General features: G+C 53.8%; 7 protein-coding genes across 7 annotated transcripts; 3 read left to right on the forward strand and 4 right to left on the reverse strand.

The window, feature by feature from the left end:
- Positions 1-229: 229 nt before the first annotated feature.
- CKM354_000834800 (uncharacterized protein) lies at positions 230-532 on the forward strand (the record flags this gene model as incomplete). The annotated part of the gene is made up of 2 exons (XM_044803719.1): positions 230-286; positions 341-532. 2 exons carry the CDS (start codon positions 230-232, stop codon positions 530-532), a joined length of 249 nt encoding a protein of 82 aa, XP_044659654.1.
- Positions 533-1,152: 620 nt separating this feature from the next.
- CKM354_000834900 (uncharacterized protein) lies at positions 1,153-2,970 on the reverse strand (the record flags this gene model as incomplete). The annotated part of the gene is made up of 1 exon (XM_044803720.1): positions 1,153-2,970. The coding sequence occupies one exon, from the start codon at positions 2,968-2,970 to the stop codon at positions 1,153-1,155; it is 1,818 nt and encodes a 605-aa protein (XP_044659655.1).
- A 262-nt stretch (positions 2,971-3,232) lies between these two features.
- On the forward strand, positions 3,233-4,723 carry CKM354_000835000 (pseudouridine synthase PUS4; the record flags this gene model as incomplete). Its single annotated transcript, XM_044803721.1, has 2 exons — positions 3,233-3,347; positions 3,408-4,723. 2 exons carry the CDS (start codon positions 3,233-3,235, stop codon positions 4,721-4,723), a joined length of 1,431 nt encoding a protein of 476 aa, XP_044659656.1.
- A 2,471-nt stretch (positions 4,724-7,194) lies between these two features.
- CKM354_000835100 (uncharacterized protein) lies at positions 7,195-8,296 on the reverse strand (the record flags this gene model as incomplete). The annotated part of the gene is made up of 2 exons (XM_044803722.1): positions 7,195-7,915; positions 7,968-8,296. The coding sequence occupies 2 exons, from the start codon at positions 8,294-8,296 to the stop codon at positions 7,195-7,197; spliced, it is 1,050 nt and encodes a 349-aa protein (XP_044659657.1).
- Positions 8,297-8,549: 253 nt separating this feature from the next.
- CKM354_000835200 (uncharacterized protein) lies at positions 8,550-9,386 on the reverse strand (the record flags this gene model as incomplete). The annotated part of the gene is made up of 1 exon (XM_044803723.1): positions 8,550-9,386. The coding sequence occupies one exon, from the start codon at positions 9,384-9,386 to the stop codon at positions 8,550-8,552; it is 837 nt and encodes a 278-aa protein (XP_044659658.1).
- A 328-nt stretch (positions 9,387-9,714) lies between these two features.
- On the reverse strand, positions 9,715-10,446 carry CKM354_000835300 (uncharacterized protein; the record flags this gene model as incomplete). Its single annotated transcript, XM_044803724.1, has 1 exon — positions 9,715-10,446. One exon carries the CDS (start codon positions 10,444-10,446, stop codon positions 9,715-9,717), a length of 732 nt encoding a protein of 243 aa, XP_044659659.1.
- Positions 10,447-11,740: 1,294 nt separating this feature from the next.
- CKM354_000835400 (uncharacterized protein) lies at positions 11,741-13,453 on the forward strand (the record flags this gene model as incomplete). The annotated part of the gene is made up of 2 exons (XM_044803725.1): positions 11,741-13,037; positions 13,089-13,453. 2 exons carry the CDS (start codon positions 11,741-11,743, stop codon positions 13,451-13,453), a joined length of 1,662 nt encoding a protein of 553 aa, XP_044659660.1.
- Between the last annotated feature and the right edge of the window lie 7,805 nt (positions 13,454-21,258).

Consider the following 21,258-nt stretch of genomic DNA (forward strand, 5'->3'; position numbering starts at 1 on the left):
TGCCAGGAAACGGTCCAGGAGAAATGCAGAACAGAGATATGGTAATGCCTTGATTAGCAACCAGGATCGACGTCGTGTCGCGTGGCGCTGCAGCCGACGCCAAGAATACTCCGAGCCTCTCACCTCACCTCCTCCTTGCTTCGCGTAGCATCAAGAACACGACGTGAACACTCGACTGTGGACTGATTATACACCCCCGATATCGATAGCTCTACTCGCAGTTCTGAACATGTCGTCCGATCTTTCAGCAAAGGTCGACAAACTCAATATCAACGCCGACTCCACGGCAAGTCACAGAACACATGCTAGCAGTTGTTGCTCACTCTGACCCACGCAACAGACCGAGACCAAGCCTTCAGAACTCGTCGCTGTAGTTGACGACCTGCTTAACCAGCTGACTTCTAAGTTCAATAATGTCAGCACCGAAATGCTCGGCAAATTAGACGATATGTCGAAACGCCTCGATGCACTGGAAGCCCAAATTCGTGCTGGAAACGCTGCCTCTGAAAGCGGTGCTGGAGACGAGAAATAGTGTCGTGTTCAGTTGTTTGGACGAAAACAGAGCATGATGGCATGTGTGCAAGCTATGCTGTGATTTTGCACTACTTTGGCAGGCCGATAAACAAGTACTGAGACATGAGAATGGCTGGATTTTGAGCCCACCTAAGAGGGTTGAGGATTAAGGAAGGAGACGAAGTACTTTCCTGGCCTACTCCGGTGGCGCGTGCGAAGATGCAAACGTGCAAGCTGTATTGGAGGAAGCAGGAGGCTTCGAGGTTAGCGCCAAGGAGCCTTGAGGAAAAGGCACTGACTGCACGATGAGCATGAATGCATGATCTCATGCATGCTCGAAGATGTGGTCACAATTTGGCGAGCAGCATGGAAGCGGTATCGCAGGCCAGTACACGAAAGCAAGACTTCTTGACCATGGTTCATGAAAAGACCTGAGCGTCAACGAGGCGAGGAGCGCTCGCCGAGCGTGGACTTGCAAGCCGCTCAATACTGTGTGCAGAGATGGCTCAAACTCAAGAAGACTATTAAGCAGGAGGGTATCATCAGCGGTTCATCATACATTCATGTACAGTGCCACCAGCGTTGTTCAGACGCAATCACGTGGCGATGACCATCGTGCCAAAAAAGAAATATACACAATCAATACTTTTGCCCTACACCAATGTGCCCGCCGGGGTCAAAACGGCTCCTCACGTTATCAGGCATACTTGCTGCAGGCGCATGGCTGCCGGGAAAGCCCTCTGCCTTCGCTTGCATCTTCACCTTCTCCATCAATCGACCCACAGGTAGAGAAGGCGCTTCCACCTTCTTGACCATCTGCACTCTCTCATCATCATCGTATGCATGTAAAGCATAATGTTCGCGAATCAGTCGTTGCGACTCAGGATGTGACGAAGCGTAGACCTTGTGCGTGCAGCCGTCGAGGGCGCAGACCCAGGTGTCCTCTTGCACGGAGTCTTCGACGTCTGCGACTTCGTTCAGTCGGAGCGGCAAGTCAATATCGCCTCCACTTGAATCAGGAGAGGTGGGTATGTCGATCCCTTCATCATCATGCGGTCGGGAATTGCGGCGTTTTGGCTTTCTTCGCTGCAGGTCTTCCAGGTGGTCCTCACTTTTCCGTTTTCCAGGTATAGGTGAGGAAGGAGGGTCAGGTTCGTCGTCTGAGCCTTCATCTTGCTGCTTCGGCCCTTTGCCACCGTTACGTGCCGCAGATTTACTAGCCTTGCTGGCGCGTGGCCGCAGCGAAGACTTGTTTTTCTGCTCTCTCGCTCGTATCTCCTCGTCGCTCTCTTCCTCTTTCGCAGGCGTTGCAAGGACGTCTGTCTTGACTGGCTCAGGATTACGCCGCGTATGTCTTCCAGGACGGGTCTTTGGTGGTCCCATTGCCAGCGCAGGCTCATTATCTTCCTGCATATCTTCCTGCGTATCTTCCTGCGTATCTTCCTGCTCTGGTTCATCGGGAACTGTGTCGCTAGTCTCCGACGCGCTATCAAGAGTCGTCACTTGAGATGTTGCGTTCTTTGCTGGTCTGCCGCGTTTCCGTCTGACGGGCGCCGTAGAATTTCCTATTTCGGCGGACCCTTGTCGGGTCGTGCGTACTCTACCCGGCTCAGCTTTAGTCTGAGGGGCCAGGTCCGTATCAACGGAGGTCTGCCTTGTTGAGCGCGTTCTACTTTGCCGCGAAGCTACACTCGAGCTCGCTCCTGGAGGATTCTTCCTGCTATGCCTGGTTTTCGATGCGGGGACTTTATGCTCCACTGGTGTGTCTCGTCTCTTCCGTAACATGGCTACTGTGTCAGGAAAGCGTTTGTACAGGTGCTTGCAAAGAGGATATTTGGTCCAGGGAAGACCCTCTCTTCCAGCAAGCATTGAGCCGATGAGGAAGTCCTTGTGCTTGTATATCCGAGCAGAGCCTTCCTCTACATCGTCCACATCCAGCACGTCCCGGGCATAGTTTTCGAATATTTCCTGCGCGCTGTAATCCTTAAGCAGCGTTCTATTCTTGCCCCGGCCTTCATAACGCTCTGTCTTGTATGCATCTGCAATGTAGTAGAGCACCTGCACCGCCTCGCACATCTCGTCGTATATCTTCCGGTATTTCTTGGCAGGATGCAGTCGGTGCCAACCTGCTTTGCCAGCTGCCCATATTGCGGACTGACCATCATCCTCTCCGAATGCAAACTGTCGCACATCTTGCAATTCTACCCTCGCCCGCTTCGGTTCGGTCTTTGGTGTGCGTAGGTACAAGTCGTACTCGTCCTCGTCGAGCGGCTCGAGCTCACCAACGACAGTCACCGGGTGGCCAGCTTCTGCTACTAGCAGACTGACGAGATCACGTTCGTTGCCGGTGGCGTGAACGAAGGCTTTCGTCAAAGTAAACTCGTTCCAGTCGTCGCTGTCTTCCGCTGAGGGGTCGCGTGGGCGGAGCACCTCCACTTCGGCTATTGCTGATGGCATTGTCGTAGTCGCGGGAGATCAATGATGCATCAGCAGAACTGCGGTGTGCATGCAATCATTGTCGAATAGCGATAGTCCTTCGTGCTCGGACACGGCGTGAAGGCAGACGTGAGTTGACCAGCACCTGGGCGCGCCTTCCTGGTCGCGACGTGCACGCTAAGATAAAGTTTAGCGGCTGCAGGGATCGGAGCCAGGTGCGCGGAGCTTGTGCTGGCGCTTTTCGACGGCCGACTCTGTCGGCGACATCATCGACACAAATCCCATGGGGGGTCGCCAATTACTCTTTCGCAGCCTCAAGCAAGCAATTCATCCCACAAACAAGCCTGTCCCAGGAATCGTCACCACCATGTCGGGCCCCATTCTGGAAGGCGTTCTCGGTACGGTATGGGTCCAATCCATATCATGCTTCGTCTTTGCATCCTAATGATCACTCGCAGCCATCAACAAACCGCCCGGCATAAGCTCAGCTCAGGTCATCCGCGATGTACAACAACAGTTCAATCCGTCCAAACTATTTCGACCATGGCTCGATCGCGAGAGATCGAAGATCGAAAGCGAATCGCACAACCAAAGACAGAAACGCAAGGTGAAGGCGCGAAAGCTGAGAGATGTCAAGATGGGTCATGGAGGAACATTGGATCCAATGGCGACCGGTGTGCTCATCCTCGGCATCGGCAGCGGAACGAAAGACCTGGGCCACTTCACAACGGAATGCACAAAAAGCTATGAGGCTGTAGTCTTGTTTGGTGCAGCAACAGATACCTACGACACAGAAGGCAAGATCGTTGGGCGAAAGCCATACGATCATGTTAGTCGAGAGGCGGTCGATCAAGCTCTCGCCAAATTTAGAGGCAAGGGTATGCAGAAGCCTCCGATCTTCTCCGCACTTCGAGTTCAAGGCAAGAGGCTGTACGAGTATGCGAGAGAAGGCAAACCGCTACCGGAAGGTTTCGAGATTCAAGAGAGGCCTGTGGATGTCACTGAGCTGGAACTGACCGAATGGTATCCGGGAGGCACACATAGCTGGCATTGGCCTAGCATCGAAGCAGAAAGTGCTGAGAAGAACCTCGCGAGACAGGCTCTACCTGACCAGCTCGGCGGAGCGAGCCCCAAGAGAGACGCGACCGAAGGAGAATCTGGCGAAGCAGTATTGAAGAGGAAGCGATCTGAATTGAACGAGGCCGAAGCGGGCACCACGACCAGTTCACCATCGAAGCGATTGAAAGCCAACGGAGACGCGAGCGGTGACGAGTCAACACCTGACATCATGCCTGCCACAATCAAGCGACTTTCCACGCAGGAGGGAGCGCAGCCTGACACGGAAGTTGCTCAACCTCCCAAGGACACCGAGCAGCCGGCGAGTTCGGACGCCAAAGCTGCGGTAGAGCTACAGGATGAGGACATGAACCATAAGCCAAAGCCTTGTCCAGCTCCGGCGTGTCGATTAAAGATGACTGTCACCTCTGGCTTCTACGTCCGATCTCTTGTTCAGGATCTTGGGGTAGCGGTAGGCTCGCTGGCATGCATGTCAAGCTTGGTGCGCACCAGACAATCGGATTTCCAGCTTCCCACCAACGTCTTACAATATGACGAGTTACAGGCAGGCGAAGATGTTTGGGGTCCAAAGGTACAGGCGCTGCTCGAGGAGTGGAACGAGAAGAAGAATTCGAATGACAGTGCGCCACAAGGGGGACGAACATCTTCCAAGGTTGCTGATGCACAGACTGGCGATGTCAAAGGATGTGAGGTATAGGATGTCGCACGCGGACAATGGAGAACCATGACTAGACTTCCGCCATGGAACTTGGTTGAGGAATTCTTTCTTCACCACAGTCTGCACGTCACGGTCTCGCATGGTTTCAGCGATCCTGGTCTTGGAGCTTGAAGGTTTCTGAAAAGGCTTATACTATAGCACTGCTTGTGCTCAGCCAATCGGACTGCTTCAGTGGCCACACTTTCGAAAAGGCGCAATGTGCTCTTCAGGCGAAAGGCTGCACTGTGCCGGTAACGAAAAAATGCCGAGCAGTTGTACACACGGGCTCGATGGCGACGATATCACATCAGGAATGCGAGGTTCGAGAGATCTGGCAACTCACATACGGCTAGCATCACGACATCTTTGCTGACCTCGCAGGATGATATTCGTGATGCTCCATTACCAACTTCGATGGACTTTTTCTCATCACAAGCTAGCTAGTGCTCACTGCGGATTGCATGCATTCGAAACTGCTAGCATGCAGGACAGATTAAGTGCACCCAGACATGATTCCAAGTTTTCCGAGCGCTGAAGTCGCGTGTGCAACGCAGCGCGGCGCCCGCGATAATCAGCAAGTGAATTCATCAGGCTTCTTTGTGGGGTCACAAATTCCAGAATCGTTTCAAACGCGCAAGAGGACAATGAATTTTGACAGAAACCCACCAGCATCGAGGTGATGGAGCTGACCTGCTATGCGACCTATTGTCCACTCATATCCACAGAGGTCCGAACTCACCATTGTGGTTCTCAGCCACACTTCAGGACGTACTAGGCCCGTTCCTGCTTTCTCGAGCAATCCTTCCGCTGCACAGGCTGCGTACATTTGACTCCACAAAGCGTTGCCGTCCCGCGCCGCGCACAAACGCAGCGATGCGACATAACAATTGGTCGGACTTCCGTCCTGGGGTTCGGACCACTCAGGTGGCTCCAAGGGAGAGGCAAGCCCCTCCACTCCTATACCGCGGTGCCTATAATACGCGACGTGGTGGTTGGCGCTTAATGCCGGCATATTAAGACGCCATAGAACTATGACTCGCCAGGCATCGAGATCGCCAGTCTCTTTCTGGACGGACTTCTGCGGTGCGTCCGCAGACTTCTTGGCACTGCCACTGACATGTGAGCTTCAACTCCGGGACGGTGCTAGCGTTGTCAAATGATACCGTGACGACGGGTGAGTACGTAAGTCAGATCGTGGAGATCGATGTCATTGCAGATGCCGTGCAGATGGCTTGCGTACGGCGATTTCATACGCTGCAGCTGATGGCTCAGAACAAATACGATCAGCTCGCTTCACGAACAGGGCAGTGATGTGCAATGCATTAAACAATGCAAATCTTCCCGCAGCTTGCGTGCACAGCGTGGTTGTTGCCAAATTCTGGCGCCACAAATTGCTTCGGCTGACATGTGATCCGTCCAGAACCCAACGACGCTGTCTACATTTCTCATACGACTCTCTCCTCCCGGGGATCGATGTGCTGGTCCCAGAAGACCACCTGACAAATTGTTCTCCGTCCATTGACTAGTGTGACCGACAATCTGGAGACACCGCCAGAGCGCAGGTATCCGATTTGATGCTGATTATGCTGCAGCGCGCCCTAGCTGTCTGCGACGTGTTCACAAGCAGCTCCTCCTCCATCTTCCGGCTTGTCGCAATGCCTCCCTGTAGGTCGGCAGTTATGACCTGTGGCAGCTCTCGAGCGGCGTAGAGTTTAAAGCCGAATTCCAACCAGGCCCCTACAGCATCAGAATAACCGGTGGCGACGCGACGTTCCGCCGATGACAGTGCAGCGCTACTATGCGGTTGCATGGAGCTACAGGGCTGTCAAGTTTGGAAAAATTGGTGACAGAGCGTGGTAGCGAGCCTTGAGCGAGACTTTCAAGGAGCGGTATTGACTACAAATCCTAGACGCATACCCGACCATTTGGTTCGCCTCCCAACAACGCGAGTGAGGCGCCAACATAGACGAGGGAGGCTGGCTAGTACCAATGACCATATTTGATAGCTGCTGGTCAACGCTCAACGAAATCGACCTCACCGCAAGTTCGTCTTTTGCAGCGAACGACCCGACCAGTTGGAACCAAGTGCGTATTGATGCGTGATGCTGCTGGCATCACACAATCGTACGCAGACCAGTGGGCGCTTAAAACATATCAAACAAGGAGCATCTGGCACCATCCGAAGAGGAGCCGCAATAATAACGTAGATCACCCGATGTGTCGAAGACGACGTCGACAAACTCGACATCGATGGCAGAGGGAAACAAGCCCCTTTTTACAGGATGGCGAAATCGGACCTATCAGTCAAGAAGTGCACTTCGCCCGGGTGCACATAGCGAGCTCAAGCGAAGCCGTCTACAATCCTGCAGGCTTGCAATCTATGTCGTCCGAAGAAGAAGGCTTGCGCACTGGTGATCAGATTGCAGCGAACAGAGAAGTCCTCGCGGTAGTTCAATTTCCCATGATCTCCACTAACGAAGCATCCTCTCTGGCAGAATATTTGTTCGCTCTTCTTCAGTCAACTCTACTCCCAGGAATTCTTTCAGCGCCGCCACTCGCTCTTCCTCAGTCTTGAGCTCTGCCAAAACCTCCCTCTTCCCGGCCACCGTCTTGCGAACACTGTCGTTAAAGAGCGTGATATCTCCGACAATGGCCTGACTCGCCTCGTCCAGGATCATCCTCGCACAAAGAACTGAGTAGGTGAAGAAGGAGCGTGGATTATGCGATGTGAAGAACGACATCATCTCGTAGTCCTGTGGCAAGAACTCTGTCTCAGTGAAGCAGTAGATCGGTGTCCACACGTTCTCTCGGCCAGGTTGATCAGGGTGGAGACAAAAATCATAGCACCATAATTTCTGCGCATCTTGCTCTCGGCTTGCATAGTGTTCAGGTATGCTACGCTGTTGCAATCGGATCTTTCTAGGCGGAATTGCTACCGCTTCAAACCCATCCTGGAGCGGGAAGACGATGTTGGGGCCCATTGGCGGCGTGCCCGCGTCTACTACATACCAATTCTCTTCGATTCGGACCAGATTGAGCATGTGATTCCAGGCGTCGTACGTGTCGCCCTGTTTCTCCCTGATTTCCGTGTTTATGCTGTATGATCGACTGACACGGCCAGCACAATTGCGCACGTCGTATCCTAAGCTCCGCAATACGGTTCCAAAGAAACCATTGTGTTCCATGCATCGCCTAAACGAGACTTGTCAATGCTGGCTCAAGCTGATCATCGTTTTCGACGTACCCTCCTCGGCCATGCGTTTCCCCTCGAACCACGAACTTCTCGTACAGAACATCCATGTGCAGAGACACATGTTTCTTGGCTGAATAATGAAGCTCTAGATTCTCAAATGGGATATTTGAGACATGGTACAGCTGCAAAGCCTTGAGCAGTGGAAGACCATGCTCCGTCGTCGTTGCCAGACTTGGGTCGCTCAAGACGGGGGAAGACAGGTGGACTTCTGGAAGCTTGATGCGCTGGAAGTAAGCTGCCAATTGCTCTTTGCTGTATCGTGGACGGTCTGCTGGATCGATTGGCAGCTGCGTCAACAGCGTTGTGATGTTGTGGGCCATCCTATCGGCTTCGAGCCTTCGAGATATTTGGCTAAGGTCCACAGTCTGGTAGCTCTAATCTCTATGCTGCGCTAGAGAGTAGTGCTCTGGCTTCTTGAGTGCCAATACTGCTGAATTGTATTTGACTACGGCACGTGGCAATATTTATTCAGGCAACAAGCAGAGCATTTGAAGCTGCGAAGTGCTCTTATTGGAGTACGAGGGGCAGTGAGGGGTCCAAGCTGAATACCGTCTCGTCTCGTAAGCAGATTATTCAGCTTGGCGTCGCAATCGCGTACGAAACTTTCGTGTTCCCTTTCTGGCGCTTGATGTTTCTCACAGAAATCTTCCCAACAAAGCTGGTGTCAGGAACATGAGTTCCTCCACACGGATACGAACCAGCGCCCACGATATCAACAACTCGGCAAGTGCCATCAGCTCCAGTCACGATTGGCATTCCTTCTGCTGTGATCACGTTGTTGCTCGTCAACTCCTCTGGCCTGTACCAGTACAATCTCACCGGCAAGGCCTGGTCCACAAATGCACTGGCCTGCGACTGAATCTCGTCTTTGTAACTTCCGTCAAGAAGCCCTTTGAATTCCACAAAACATGCATCAGGATAGTGAGAGGCTTTCAGTTCAGTGATGGGCAGCTCGTGCTTTGCTGCAAGCTTCCTGACAGCAAGTCCAATGATGTGGCCAGCTGTATGTGATCTGCTATGGGAGTCTCGTTTCTCACCATCAATCTGTTGTTCCACAAGGTCGCCTTCGCGTGGTTGCTCAATCTCGCCATTGGCGTGAGCTAGATGAAGAACACTGCCGCCGCTACCATATCGTACAGATGTGACTTGCAATTTTGACCCATTGATGATCATGACACCGGTATCGCAAGGCTGGCCGCCACCTTGGACGTAGAAAATGGTCTCTGTGGTCTCAATGACGTAGCATTGTGAAGAGTCATCCTGAGAGGTCGTCGCGGCTTTGAAAAGGGTTTGGTCCTCATCTGAGAGATCTTGGTACTGGCGTATAGCTTTTAGTCGCGTCAGGATAGTTCTTGCGGACTCGTCAACTTGGTAGATAAGTTTCGTTGTGGGCTCAACCGAGCTCGCCATGACGATGAAGAGAGCGTAAAGTATTTGTGCGAAACACACAATGGGTTCAGTATCAACGTACAGGTTGGAATCGTCAATAAGTGCATCGAGAACAGGAACTTAATCTGTCCTCTCGGCGAAGACAGTGGCGATCTTCGCGCGATCACGTGATAGTTGTCACTGAGAGGTCATCGATAATTATAGACTTGACGGAGGTGTACATCAAGCATATAAGCACTATATATCATAGTGCTATAGTAAGAAGCTGTATTATCAATATCTCATTCTGTCTCGGGGAGCCGTCCAGTTCAAATCTCATCTCTCATGTCATTCTTGATCGTGATCATTCTCATTGCGACAAACTTCCTTGCGATACCACACTAAACATTGAATCGTTTCGTTCAACACGCTTCTTCGCCCAGCATCGACAAGGTCTAGAGCTGCAAATATCGCAACGACTAGTGCACTCCACCAACGCAGGAGGGTTCGATGGTTTCTTCATAATAATTTGTTTCGCTTCGAGCTCCGGGATGCGTAAGGTAACGCTAGGTCTACCAATATCTTCCTCTAGGAAGAGTGCTACCGGTACGTAGCTTTTCGCGTCTTGCCGCTCCAGGATCTCGTCGGTGAGTATTTTCGTAGCGTCGCGGTCCTTCTCTGGCAAGGCATCGATCTCAGACCGCAATAGGCCCAAGATCTTTTGCGCCCGAATCAGGAGGTCGATCGTGATGTTGTCCTTGACAGTAAAAGTTGGAGAGAGTGACTGGTCCCTGCGGATGACGCCAATTTCACACTTTGCAAAGCGGATAAGCCAATCAATCCTCCATAGATCGCCCTCGATGCGCGGCTTCAAGTCGGTCACGTATAGCCTGCGCCGCTGCAGTCGCAGAGAGGGCCAGCTGGAATGCCAAATGGTGTTGAGGTGTACGACGTGCTGCAAAAGTACGCTGAGCGTCTGTGTATCGTGAGAGACAGCTCTACAGAGTGCCTCGTTCGAGAACTCTGGGCCTTCGTGGTCGGCGTTGATCCACGTTAGAACCAAGCTGTAGGCACTAAGTGTCGACGACTCGGTTTCCATCATCCGTTGACAAGAAAATGCTGCGCGTGTGTCTTGGTGCCAGTTGAAACAGATGCGACTTCTCGTGGTGTTCCAGGATGTCGTACAGGCAGTCCGAGGACTCGGGGTTTGCAAAATGATGGTAGGTTGTGAAGTCCCCTCGTAGGTAGGTACGGACGACAAAGAGTGACTCTAGTTAATGGAAAAATCGGCTCAGAAACGAACGCAATACCTGGAGTCCAAGAGTCTGTTCCAACTTGCAGTTATCTGTCTGCCCATGCGCGCAAGGCCGGCTATATACAGCTGGCATGGCTATTGTGAAGGGTCCGACGAAAGGACCTTAGCGGCGGGCCAGAAAATTGCGCCCAGGTGGCACTATTGTGACGCTCTGCCTGCGAAGAACAACGATCAGGATTAGTGGTTCGGAGCATTGCGCGTGGTTGTGCGTAATTCAGCGATAGACAGAGTTGGGATCTGTGGAGAAGCAGCTGGTGTGAGATTGGAAGGCATGTGTTTATGTGCCACTGGCTCACAACGCTGTTTCACGAGACTCAGCTGGCCCCCATCGCTGGGACAGCCAGACGCGTGAAGCTCGAGAGCTCAGCCATGCAAACGCGGCTGATGTGTAGTAGTCTCGAGCGGGCGCGACCTCTTCAGACGCTTTCTAGAACTGTGGCTCGTGGGCGGGACCAACAGTCTCACGCCAGAGACTGAATGGCTGTCTTGGGGCATTTGTATAGCTCGGTCGACTCCCACGAGTAGGAGCAGAAGAAATCTGTACCATTGTTGGCGAAGGCCTTGGCCTGCCCAAACGCGGGATCGTTCAAGCGTCAGCGAGAATGTTTCGAGCAAGCCATCACATGATACTCGTAGACCCAAGCGACTCAGGAACCACCCACCTTATAACGCCACCGCGAGCCCAGAGATGTCGAAAGATTGAAACAAGAATAGCGTTTGTGACACACATATAAGTCGCGTCCGGTATAAGCCAAGAGCTGCCGGTAGATTGCTGCGAACCTTTTCAGCAGCCGCCGAGTCGTGTCCGTGGTGTCGTGTAGCAGCATGCTTGGGTGCATCGTCATGTGGTTGCACCGGACGAGCTTGTCACATATACGTCTTCCGTGGTTGCGCGTCAGTTCATCCTGGCGCGAGTCTGATTGATGAAAGAGGCAAGTGTGAAGTGTCGAGGACAACAACCACCAACCAGCGGATGAGACTGCCAAGCCTCGGAGCGTGCCGTCCGCAGCTTCCCATCTGAGTGAGCATCATCACCAGCGCCATCCATGCTGTCGGGTTTCATCAATATCGACACTCGCGGATGCCAGGAAGCTGTATGATCAATCGCGCGTGTTGGCCTGTTCGCGCTCGTTACTTGCGAGTGCGCGTGCGTGCACCAGCATGGCACTTGCGACACAGCTCCAATGCACGTTCGCCACCCGCGCCCCAAAGTGGCGAACATGCTTCCAAAAAGAATCCTGAGCATGACGAAGAGAGCAAGGGTGCAATGACCCGGAAGCTGGAGCAACTAAGTGAAGAGTCCTTGACGACAGGCGGACGAAGTGCTCGAAAGTCTGTCGAGGAAATGGGCGGAGCTTCAAGCTTCAGTGAAGATTTGCGTCAGCAGCTCGAAGGCAAGATTGCTGCTGCTGACTTCCGCAACGATTACGCTGGCGCCATATCGCAAGCAAATCTGCCAGCAAGTGCTCCTAAGCATGTCCGTGAGAGTGCGGCTGCTGAGCCATGGACCGGGACAGAGAGCGTTGCAGATGCCAGCCTACGGATGCTCAATGATAGCACTCGGCCTATGCCCCGCGGTGGTGGTCCACCACGACAAGTCGATACGGGCCGATCGAAGACCAAGTATAGTGACGGCGTGCGTATTGCGAACGCTCGAGAAAAGGCGAACAAATATTCGAAAGACGACATGAACGGAATGACCGATGAGGAGCGCGAGAAATTCCGTCAAGAAGTTCAGGCCCGGTTCTTGCCCGGCGCCCGTCAGGTCGCCGCCTCAGTTCAGGGGATAGTCTCATTGGCAAACCAAAGAATCGAGGACGCGATCGCTCGAGGTCAATTCAAGAATATTCCTCGTGGTCAGAAGATAGAACGTGACCATAACGCTAGCTCGCCGTTCATTGACACCACCACATATTTGATGAACAAGATGATCAAGAAGCAAGACATCGTGCCTCCTTGGATTGAGAAACAGCAGGAAGTCATAGCGACAGCCAACACGTTTCGAAAGCGTCTGCGCTCAGACTGGCGGCGACATGTGTGCCGAGTTATTACTAGCCGTGGCGGTAGTCTCGAATCACACGTGAAGCTGGCTGAGGAATACGCGTTCGCTGAAAGTCTCGAGAATCCATCGAAAGAGCAGATTGAGAAGATGAACGCCATCGACAGCCAAGGTCACCTGTCCCAAATCACCATCACAGGGGAGCTGAAGCCAGAAAACTCGGACGATGCGACGCAAATGGACGAAGAGATCAAGTTGCTCGAGCAGACATTCAACGACGATGGTACTTTGAAGTCAACCGAGGAACAGGTCAAAATCCGAACACAGCACACTATGTTGTCGCAAGCGCCACCACCAGATGCACCGCGAAGACCTACTGGTAAGTCTTCTGATAACATGTGCGTGTTTGGCGAAACTGATCACCTTCCAGTCGCGCCTTTTCGGGATCCTCAATGGGAGAAGACCGAGTTGTCCTACCACAAATTGGCAATTAAGCAGCTCAACGAGCTGACTCGCTCCTACAACCTCATGGCACCCAATCTTGCCAAGAAGCCCTACTTTTCACTGGAACGGGAACTGCGCAATTGTTTCGCCGATGTAGCGCCTCAGGTTGCTGCCGCGATCCATGCCAGGGCGACTGCGCCTAAAGTCAAGGGCATAGAAGTGATAGGCCACAGACCTGGTTCAGTGCTCGACAAATTTGCGATGGATGGCGCCGGTCATGTGTACGATGAGCGGAGACCTCAATATGGTTTCAAAGAGTTCTGGAGAGACCTCTTTGCACCCAAAAGCTGATTAAGGTCCGGCTTTCCAACAAGAGGTCTGAGTCCTTGCTGTGTATCATTGAAGAACGATAAAGGATAAAGCCCTACTAGCAAGATTGTGCTCGCAGTTTGCCGAGGAACTTCCAAGTTTTTGATGTCAATTCATACTGGTTCCCAGTCTCGACCTGGTTCAGTTCATCCAAGTGCATGCGTTCCTGAGCACGTCCCCGGAACACGTGCGACGATTTCCCTGTCAACCAGATCTCATGCAGGTGCGACGGACATTTCCTTGCTGATCATCCAACAATGTTACCGCTGGCATCACATCTCGGCACACTACAATGCCTGAACACTGTCAGCGCGATGCCGCGCATCCGTCCGGGCTTCGCGACTCTCATTCTTACGTGCAACAATGATTGACATCAATGCGCGTCCCCCGTCCGGTGCCTTCGCAACGATTTGTCACAGCAATGGTCCACGGCCATACGATAACAGGAGGTAAAGTTGCAGTAGATCGTCTGCAAGATGAAAGTCAATCATGACCTGTAGCAACGCCCAGATCCGGCAAACGCGTTCTAAACCCTCTGCAAGCTTTAGACTTTCCGGCAGAGGAGACTGGTGCGGCCGTGGTTGATCTTCGAGGTGGAAATAAGGAAATGCGAACAGCTGGCTGCAGCTGTCGGCCGGGCGCTAATCACAAGCCTCTCCAATTATGCCCTCGACGGTACCCGACGTGTTCGAGCTAGCAGCCAGGAACGAAAACTTACACCATAAAATGTGGTTCTGGACAGAGCAGAGTAGAAATGATTAAGTAATTAAAGTTTACATAGTTTTGGCAAAGACCGGCTTTTTCGGAGAAGTCTCCAATCTCATCGTCATCTACAGCGTCCCCAGGACGTGCGATTCGTCTCTCCTCTACTGCTACTACAACGTTGGTGTATCAATCTTCCTGCTGTGTATGGAGCCACGGTGGTGTTCCGTTCGCTCTTTGTGCTTGCCCGCAAACCAGCAAGATTTTGTGCTCTTCAGGCCTGGAGCTTGCTCCGTAAGGAATCGGTCCGGCTGGAAGTGAAGTGGAAGCAGACCGAGCCAGAAATGGAGATGGAAGCGGAGTGGCTTGGTCACAAGGAGAAATCGAAGCGGAGCCAGCTCGCTTGATTTTCGAGACGGCCAGAACTGTATTCATCTTTCCCCATGCCCGCTGTGCATAACCACCAAACAACCCCAAGCCCTCCACTCGTCGTCGCTGAGAGATCTCCGGGGCGCTTGTGTGCGTGACAGAAAGTGGTATCGTCAGCGGCGAGTAAATGTCGTCATCGGAAGCACCACTGGTTGCGAACGGGATCCCAATAGTAACTTTGTCGGTGTGCTGCTGATGCTGCTGCTGCTACACTGATGTTAGTCGTGAGAGTTGTGCACGCAGTGGCAGCGAACATACGATGTTGCGAGGAAGAGCCGCCTCGATGACCTGATGTCACGGCGGCTATGCTAGGATTCGGTTGTGGTGGGCGTTCCGGGCTGGGAGAGATGTGCCGTCTATTTCGATTGCGACTGTCTCGATACCGAAAGACATGCCACAGCATCCAACGTATCACCCAGTTTTCCTCCTCAACTCGGTCGGTGTCGCGGCCTAGATCGTAGACTACTCGGGTCTCCGGGCGTGCCAGACGATATATTCGTAATATTTCGCGGTGCGTGACGGTTTCGCTGATTTGGGCATTGCTATATGGCGGTTCCACGTTTGTGTTGCCTCTGAGGGAAGGAACGAGGACGTCCTGAGATTCGGTCATGCGTCGCCGGCCTTCGACGGCTTCTTCCTGGACTTGAGGTGAGCAGTTGTCGAAATGGGTAGGTGTGTAGCAAATGTCACACGATAACCACATACCTTCATCATTGCGTATACTCGTCGGTGGAATTCATTTCGTTCGTCGAGGCCGAGACGCTCAAAAAATCGAGCTTTGGATTCGCTTTGGGCCAGAGCCGGTCGTGGAGGGGCCATGGGGACGTGGGAGGGTAGTGAGGTGGATGGCTCTCGACAACGGCGCACTATCGTTCGTCACCAGGCTCAAAGGGATCGGAGCTAAGCATCAGAGGGATGGGAGGGCTTTTTGTGTTATATGACAGGCGGCATCGCGTTGCAGCCCAATCGTTCTGCTATTCCAGTAAATTGCGGAACTCTGTGACGGGGGACGCACTTAACTTTGGAAGCTATAATACTCCCTAGCAGTCCACCCCAGCATTGTGGGCGGTAGGTGCAGGAGTCAGGCAGTTTGTCGCCTAGCGTAGGCCTGCAGGGCCGTTGCCGCAGACCTGCTCCTGCTAGGAGGTCGGGCTGACGCATGGCTGCAACGCATCAAGTACAGCGGAAAGTCAACTGCACGCCGCTGTCCGCGCGCTGGTTGCAGCCAGCAGACGGGCATGGAGCTGGCTGAAAAGGACCAATGCAACAACCGCGTCGCCGAGCCGAGCCTTGCTCTCTCAGACCTGCCTGCCCGTCTGCCCTTCCCTTCCCTTCCCTACCCATTGACGCTGCGCTGCGCTGCGCTACTGCAGCTCGGTGGTCGGAGGCCAGCCGCTCACGGTGTGTGTCCACATCCCTCGGGCAGGGCAGGGGAAGCTGGGTGTGCGTGGCAGTGATGCTGAAGGCCTCTGTGATGCGCGCGTGGAGTGGAGCCCGCCCGATCAACACGTCGCACCGTTGCACCACCACGCCGCCGCCGCTTCTTCACGCCCGCGCGACGAATGAGGCGCCAGCAGCCAGCGAATAACGGGTTGCGAGACTGCTTGCGGCCCTCCAACACGTCTCGGGATTGGATCAGTGGCCCTTGCGGAAGGCAAAAATCTAATCAGCTCATGCTAGTTTGCGGCTGCATATCTGCACTCGGTAAGTTTACTGCGATCCCACATGCACAACTGTACCTCTGGGCGCGCCAGGTGCTACTCGAGCTCCCACGACGACCGCGCGACGGCGGCGACGACACCGCCCGCGTCTGCCAATCTGGCGAGATCCGTCGTGGGCGCCGCGGCGACTCAGCGCGCGTGGTTGATTATTCGCTTGCGTCTTGGGCCTCCTCGCGTAGCTTTTCCACCTGACTTGCATGCGCGAACCGACACTCGGCTGCTGGAGCCGTGACGAGCGAAGATCAGCTGGAGATTCAACCATGTTTCAGGAACTGACTCTCCGCCCGTCGCCGCACCGCGACATGACATATGCCACACCGTGCGAGCTGTCCAGACGTGCCCAACTGGACCGTATGTATCATCGTCCGCCCGCTCGGCCCTCCTCGAAGCTCTGCTGCCGGCAACCTCGAACTGCTGAAGCACCAGGATCGCGCCCAGCATGTCGTCGCCGCCTTCGCAGCTGACCGCCCGTGTCCCATGCCTCTGGTCCGGGATCGTCGCGCAGAGTGTGCGTCCGCAGGCTGCAGCCGTAGCTCGCCGGGAGCTGGTCGTTCCAAACGCCATTGCCGGGATGCAACTCTAAATTGTGGGCCGCCTGCTCTGTCACGACGCCGCCGCTGTGGCTGATCCATCCACATCCACAAGACACATCCATGCCCTGCTCACCACCGGCCAAACAAGCACCCGCACAGCTGCAGCAGTCCATTGAGGTTCCCATGGTCGCACCTCCACGTCCCACGCACGTGGACGCCGGTGCACCATCGCCGTCGCACACGCCGTTCCGTCAGCGCCGCGGTGCCACAGCAGACGAGCGACGCACGAGAAGGGACGGGTTGCGCCAGATACGCAATAAGAAAACCACGTCTCCGGAGAGCGCTGCAAGAGGTATCATGTCTGGAAACGGACAGGGTGCCAGCGTTGCGGAAGCTAACTCACCGCAACTGACGCCTGGTGGCACCGCACCGCGACAGTGTAGTCCTCGCAACGCGATTTCCTGATAGGACATGGGAGGATTCGTGTGGGCACTCCGCGACTCATGGCCGCGCTGAGCTTGGAAGCTGCGGCAGGCATGCAATGACGTGCGGCAAGTCAAAGCAAACCCCGTCAAGAACAAGGTCTGGGCCAGCACACTCTCACATTCAAAACTGCAGAGCTGGACTCCAAATTTCGCGGATGCGTTCACACCTCCCTTGTCGCCGACTGCTGTTCCTGCAAGGTCTGCGAGCGTACTATTGTACAACATGGTCTGCCCGAGTCACACGATGAGCAAGTACCAGGTCACATCTGGACGATATCAGCATGTCGCATTCGACTCCCTCGACTCCACTGCCGAACACAGTCGTGAGCACCCGGATGGGCGTGCAGGCCTGCGCTTCTTCCAGCCGAACGGTTGAAGGCCCAACAAAATCCACTCTGCCACAATGAAAGCCCCTCGCATGTTTGCAATTGCAACAGCGAGTCGCACATCGCGATCTACGTTGCATTCGTTGGTGTCGGTGTTGTGTCGCTACCGTTCCGTACAGTCGGTTCACTGTACACCGAAAGGACGAGAGCTGTACCGATTGGGCATAATCCTGGCAAATTGTATTCGTGGTGCGGTGCGCATTTGGATACATACTGGTCCGTGGGATTTTGAGTAACCTGCGCGTGCAATTTGGTAATTCGATCGCATTGAAGTGGAGTTCATGTGAGGAATTTGTTCTTCACGGTGAATTGTTCGCAGACTGGACGTGCTCTTCTACTTGACATCTACGTCGTTGGATGAAGTGCTACTGATACTATCTGAGCAGACAAGGATGACCGCAAGACTGCAATGGCGAGCTGTTGTGCGAGAAGAGGGATGACTTCCGGAGCGGACAGCCGCTTCATGGCCGTACTTACCCTCTGCACGCTATCAGAACTCAAGTTGCTCAAAGGACCGAGACTGCCTACCGGATTCGTGCGCGAGATGCGTTCCAATTCCGTCAATAGTACCACGACGTACTACAGACCTCCCCCATCGCGTATTCCTATCCTGGTCAATTCAATTTGTCTATACGATGACGGTCGGTTCAATTCTTAGCGGAGCCGGGAAGTATTCACTCGAGGTACACTCTGCAAGCGCCATAACCAGAATTGACTTCCTGACTTGCAGCACGGGCGAAGCTACAATACTCTGGACTGCAGGGACCTGTGTTTCGGTGTGCTGCTCCGAGGCTCACTTCCTCAAAAGTTTTTCGGACTGCCGGTTCAACCGCTTGGCTTCATCTGGGCCTTCGGACAGAAGGCTTCATGTCCATCATATGAGAGCAGTAAACACAATGTCAATCTGATCTGACCTACTTACTGGCTCCTTGATGTGATGCCTATGCCCGTTTGACTTGTCATCAAATGCCGAGGTGTTGACAGTGCATTCTTGCCTGCGCCGAAATTGTGCGTTGTGGGCAGGTGCGGACACCGCGACACTTGCCTTGGAACGGCATCATATTTCTTGCAGCCACGTGGGGCTGGCGCTTTGGGCGAGGAAGGCAATACCGCTTTGCAAACAGCGAAACACAGTAGGTGGGATTTGAGGCGAGACTTCCTCCACGTTATCCACGAGGTTGGTTTCCGGCATTGCATTCCATTCGCTTATACCCGGCCCATCCATGAACTACAGTAGCATGCCTACGCTTGTATCTGCGCGATAATGGATTCAACAGGGCAGACAGAGTTTCTCTTGACATCTGCACCACAACCTACCGTGGTAACTTCGTCGCGCACCCCAGAACTCTTGCAAACTCGTTACCGGGACTTGGCTCATCGGTCAAGCTTCATTCATTACCCCAGCTGACTTGATATGGTTGTAGCAGGGTCGATACAAAACGAACATCGCGACTCGAGCTATATTGGGCTCATCGGACCCAACACCTAGCGATCATAGCTCTGTTTTTGACGCCGAAACCATCCAGACTGGCGAACAGACTTCAAATGAGTATTTGCTCACAGACCGCAGTGCAGGCACCAGGCTCTGCACCATTACCGAACGCAATAGCATTCGCACACTGAAAACGCTGCCGTCCGTTCGGACGTTCCAAGGACGAATCGCGTCCGTGGATCGGGGGTTGATCCTCCAAGACCTCGCCGAGACTGGGAATGTGCCACGTAGGCGGTGCTTTTCTGTCGACGATATTGTGAAGAGGGTTGTTGGGAGTTCTGTGGATCTGCCTGAAGTGCCTGAAAAGGCACGGCCACCGCAAGAACCTCCTTACCGCAGGAGAACACCCCCAGGCGTGCCCAGATGGCCAGGCGAGGTCGATTATGCCTCTGATACGCATGAGCGGCGACATTGGAGTGCCTATTTGACGAGTCTTCGATGGATGCGGCCGAATGCCGCTTCATCACGAACAGGACGCGAGACCGATGATGTTCGACAAAGGTCTCGCGGAAGACGATATTGGAGGCCGCCAGTAAGTGGGCATTCGACGCATCGCTTTGCGCAGTTGTCCTCGCACCCCTTCGTGGCTGCTCCAGATATGGATACATTCAGTCCCGCGCGGCGAGCACTGACATCCGTTGGCGAGTACAATGTTCCAGTCACGCCAAGCAGAGCTGCGGCCAAGGCAGCCCAGCGTTCGGCCGCGTTGCCCATAAATGTCAGATCAAATGCTCTAGCACGTCGGTCAACTAGGCTCACTGTGTCGTTATACCCAAGACACCACATCGAGCAGCCAACGCGACGTGAGATCTTGAATGTTTGCAGGCGCAAGTTCGCACGAGTCCGGGTCACTCGAGGCATCCTATCACCTCAACCGGTCAACCATCAGGCTCAGACTGCCTTCTCACTCGATGGATCCGAACCATACTTTCAACCCCGCCTTGTGCCGTTGGCCCCCAGGAACAACCAAAGTGACACAGCTACAGGATCACCGCTGACAAGGACCAACGCAATAGCACGAACAAGGTCACTTCCTCAACTACAAGAACCTCCCCCAATACCGACCCCTCATCGGATACCAGCAGACAGCACAGCGGTCGCACACGAAGTAGCTCTCAACCATCCCAGGCCGGTTCTGGCACATGCACACACCACTCCTGCCCAGATGCCATTCAGTGCCGATCCCGGCTGTCGCGCCTGGCTAGTGCATCAACGGAATCTGCGTGGCACGTGGCATCACCGCATAAGCAGAACCAAGTGCTGGAAATGCGCGGTAAGGTCAAAATTCAGCGACGCCCGATCAGACTAGAGAGTTGAATGGGCAAGACTCAAAGAAGCGCTGCAGTACACGTGCTTTTGTCGCTACAAGGGATACGACGACGAAGAAGATCCAGGCGGACAGCGTCCGAGCCAGGTTCAGGGGAGAAGGGCCAGGAGGAGGGAGCGCAGGAGGGTCTCTGCTGCTGCTGCGATGTCCGATTTGGCAGCGAGGCGCCGCGAATGAGTTCGGAGAGAAGCCCGGAATCGATGAAAGAATACTGATAGGTTGTTGTTGTTGGGTGCTTTGGATTGTCAGCATATCCTTTTTCCATGGTTTGCTTGACCTGGATACAGCCTACAGAAAATTCAACGCTAGCATGTGAGGGATTTTGTTGAGCGATTCGTTCTTGTGTCTAGCAGTAGCTCATGTTTCTTCTCACATCGACGACGACCCCAATGTCCTGTGATCACAAAATTTGAGCCTCCTCGGCTCCCTTTCCCTCATTCACCCTCGAGAAAGCCGCATCGGCGATGTATGTAATGCCTGAATGCCGCCATCCGCCTCGAAAATTTGCTTCAAAATTGCCTGATCCCAGCACTATGGCCCAGAGTCCCCTCTTCCGACCATGAAGGATCAACAAAGCAGCTTTTGCATTGCGTGCTGTCCACGCTCGCACGGATGTATGCAGTCGGTCGGCTCACTTCACCCAAGCGGGGATCGGCGCCGCAGTGGGAGGAAAGTGCATGAGGTCTTCCCTAAAAGTTTCCACATCTGAAAA

Source organism: Cercospora kikuchii (genome assembly GCF_019650295.1).
Source record: "Cercospora kikuchii DNA, contig_00005, whole genome shotgun sequence".
NCBI lineage: Eukaryota > Fungi > Ascomycota > Dothideomycetes > Mycosphaerellales > Mycosphaerellaceae > Cercospora > Cercospora kikuchii.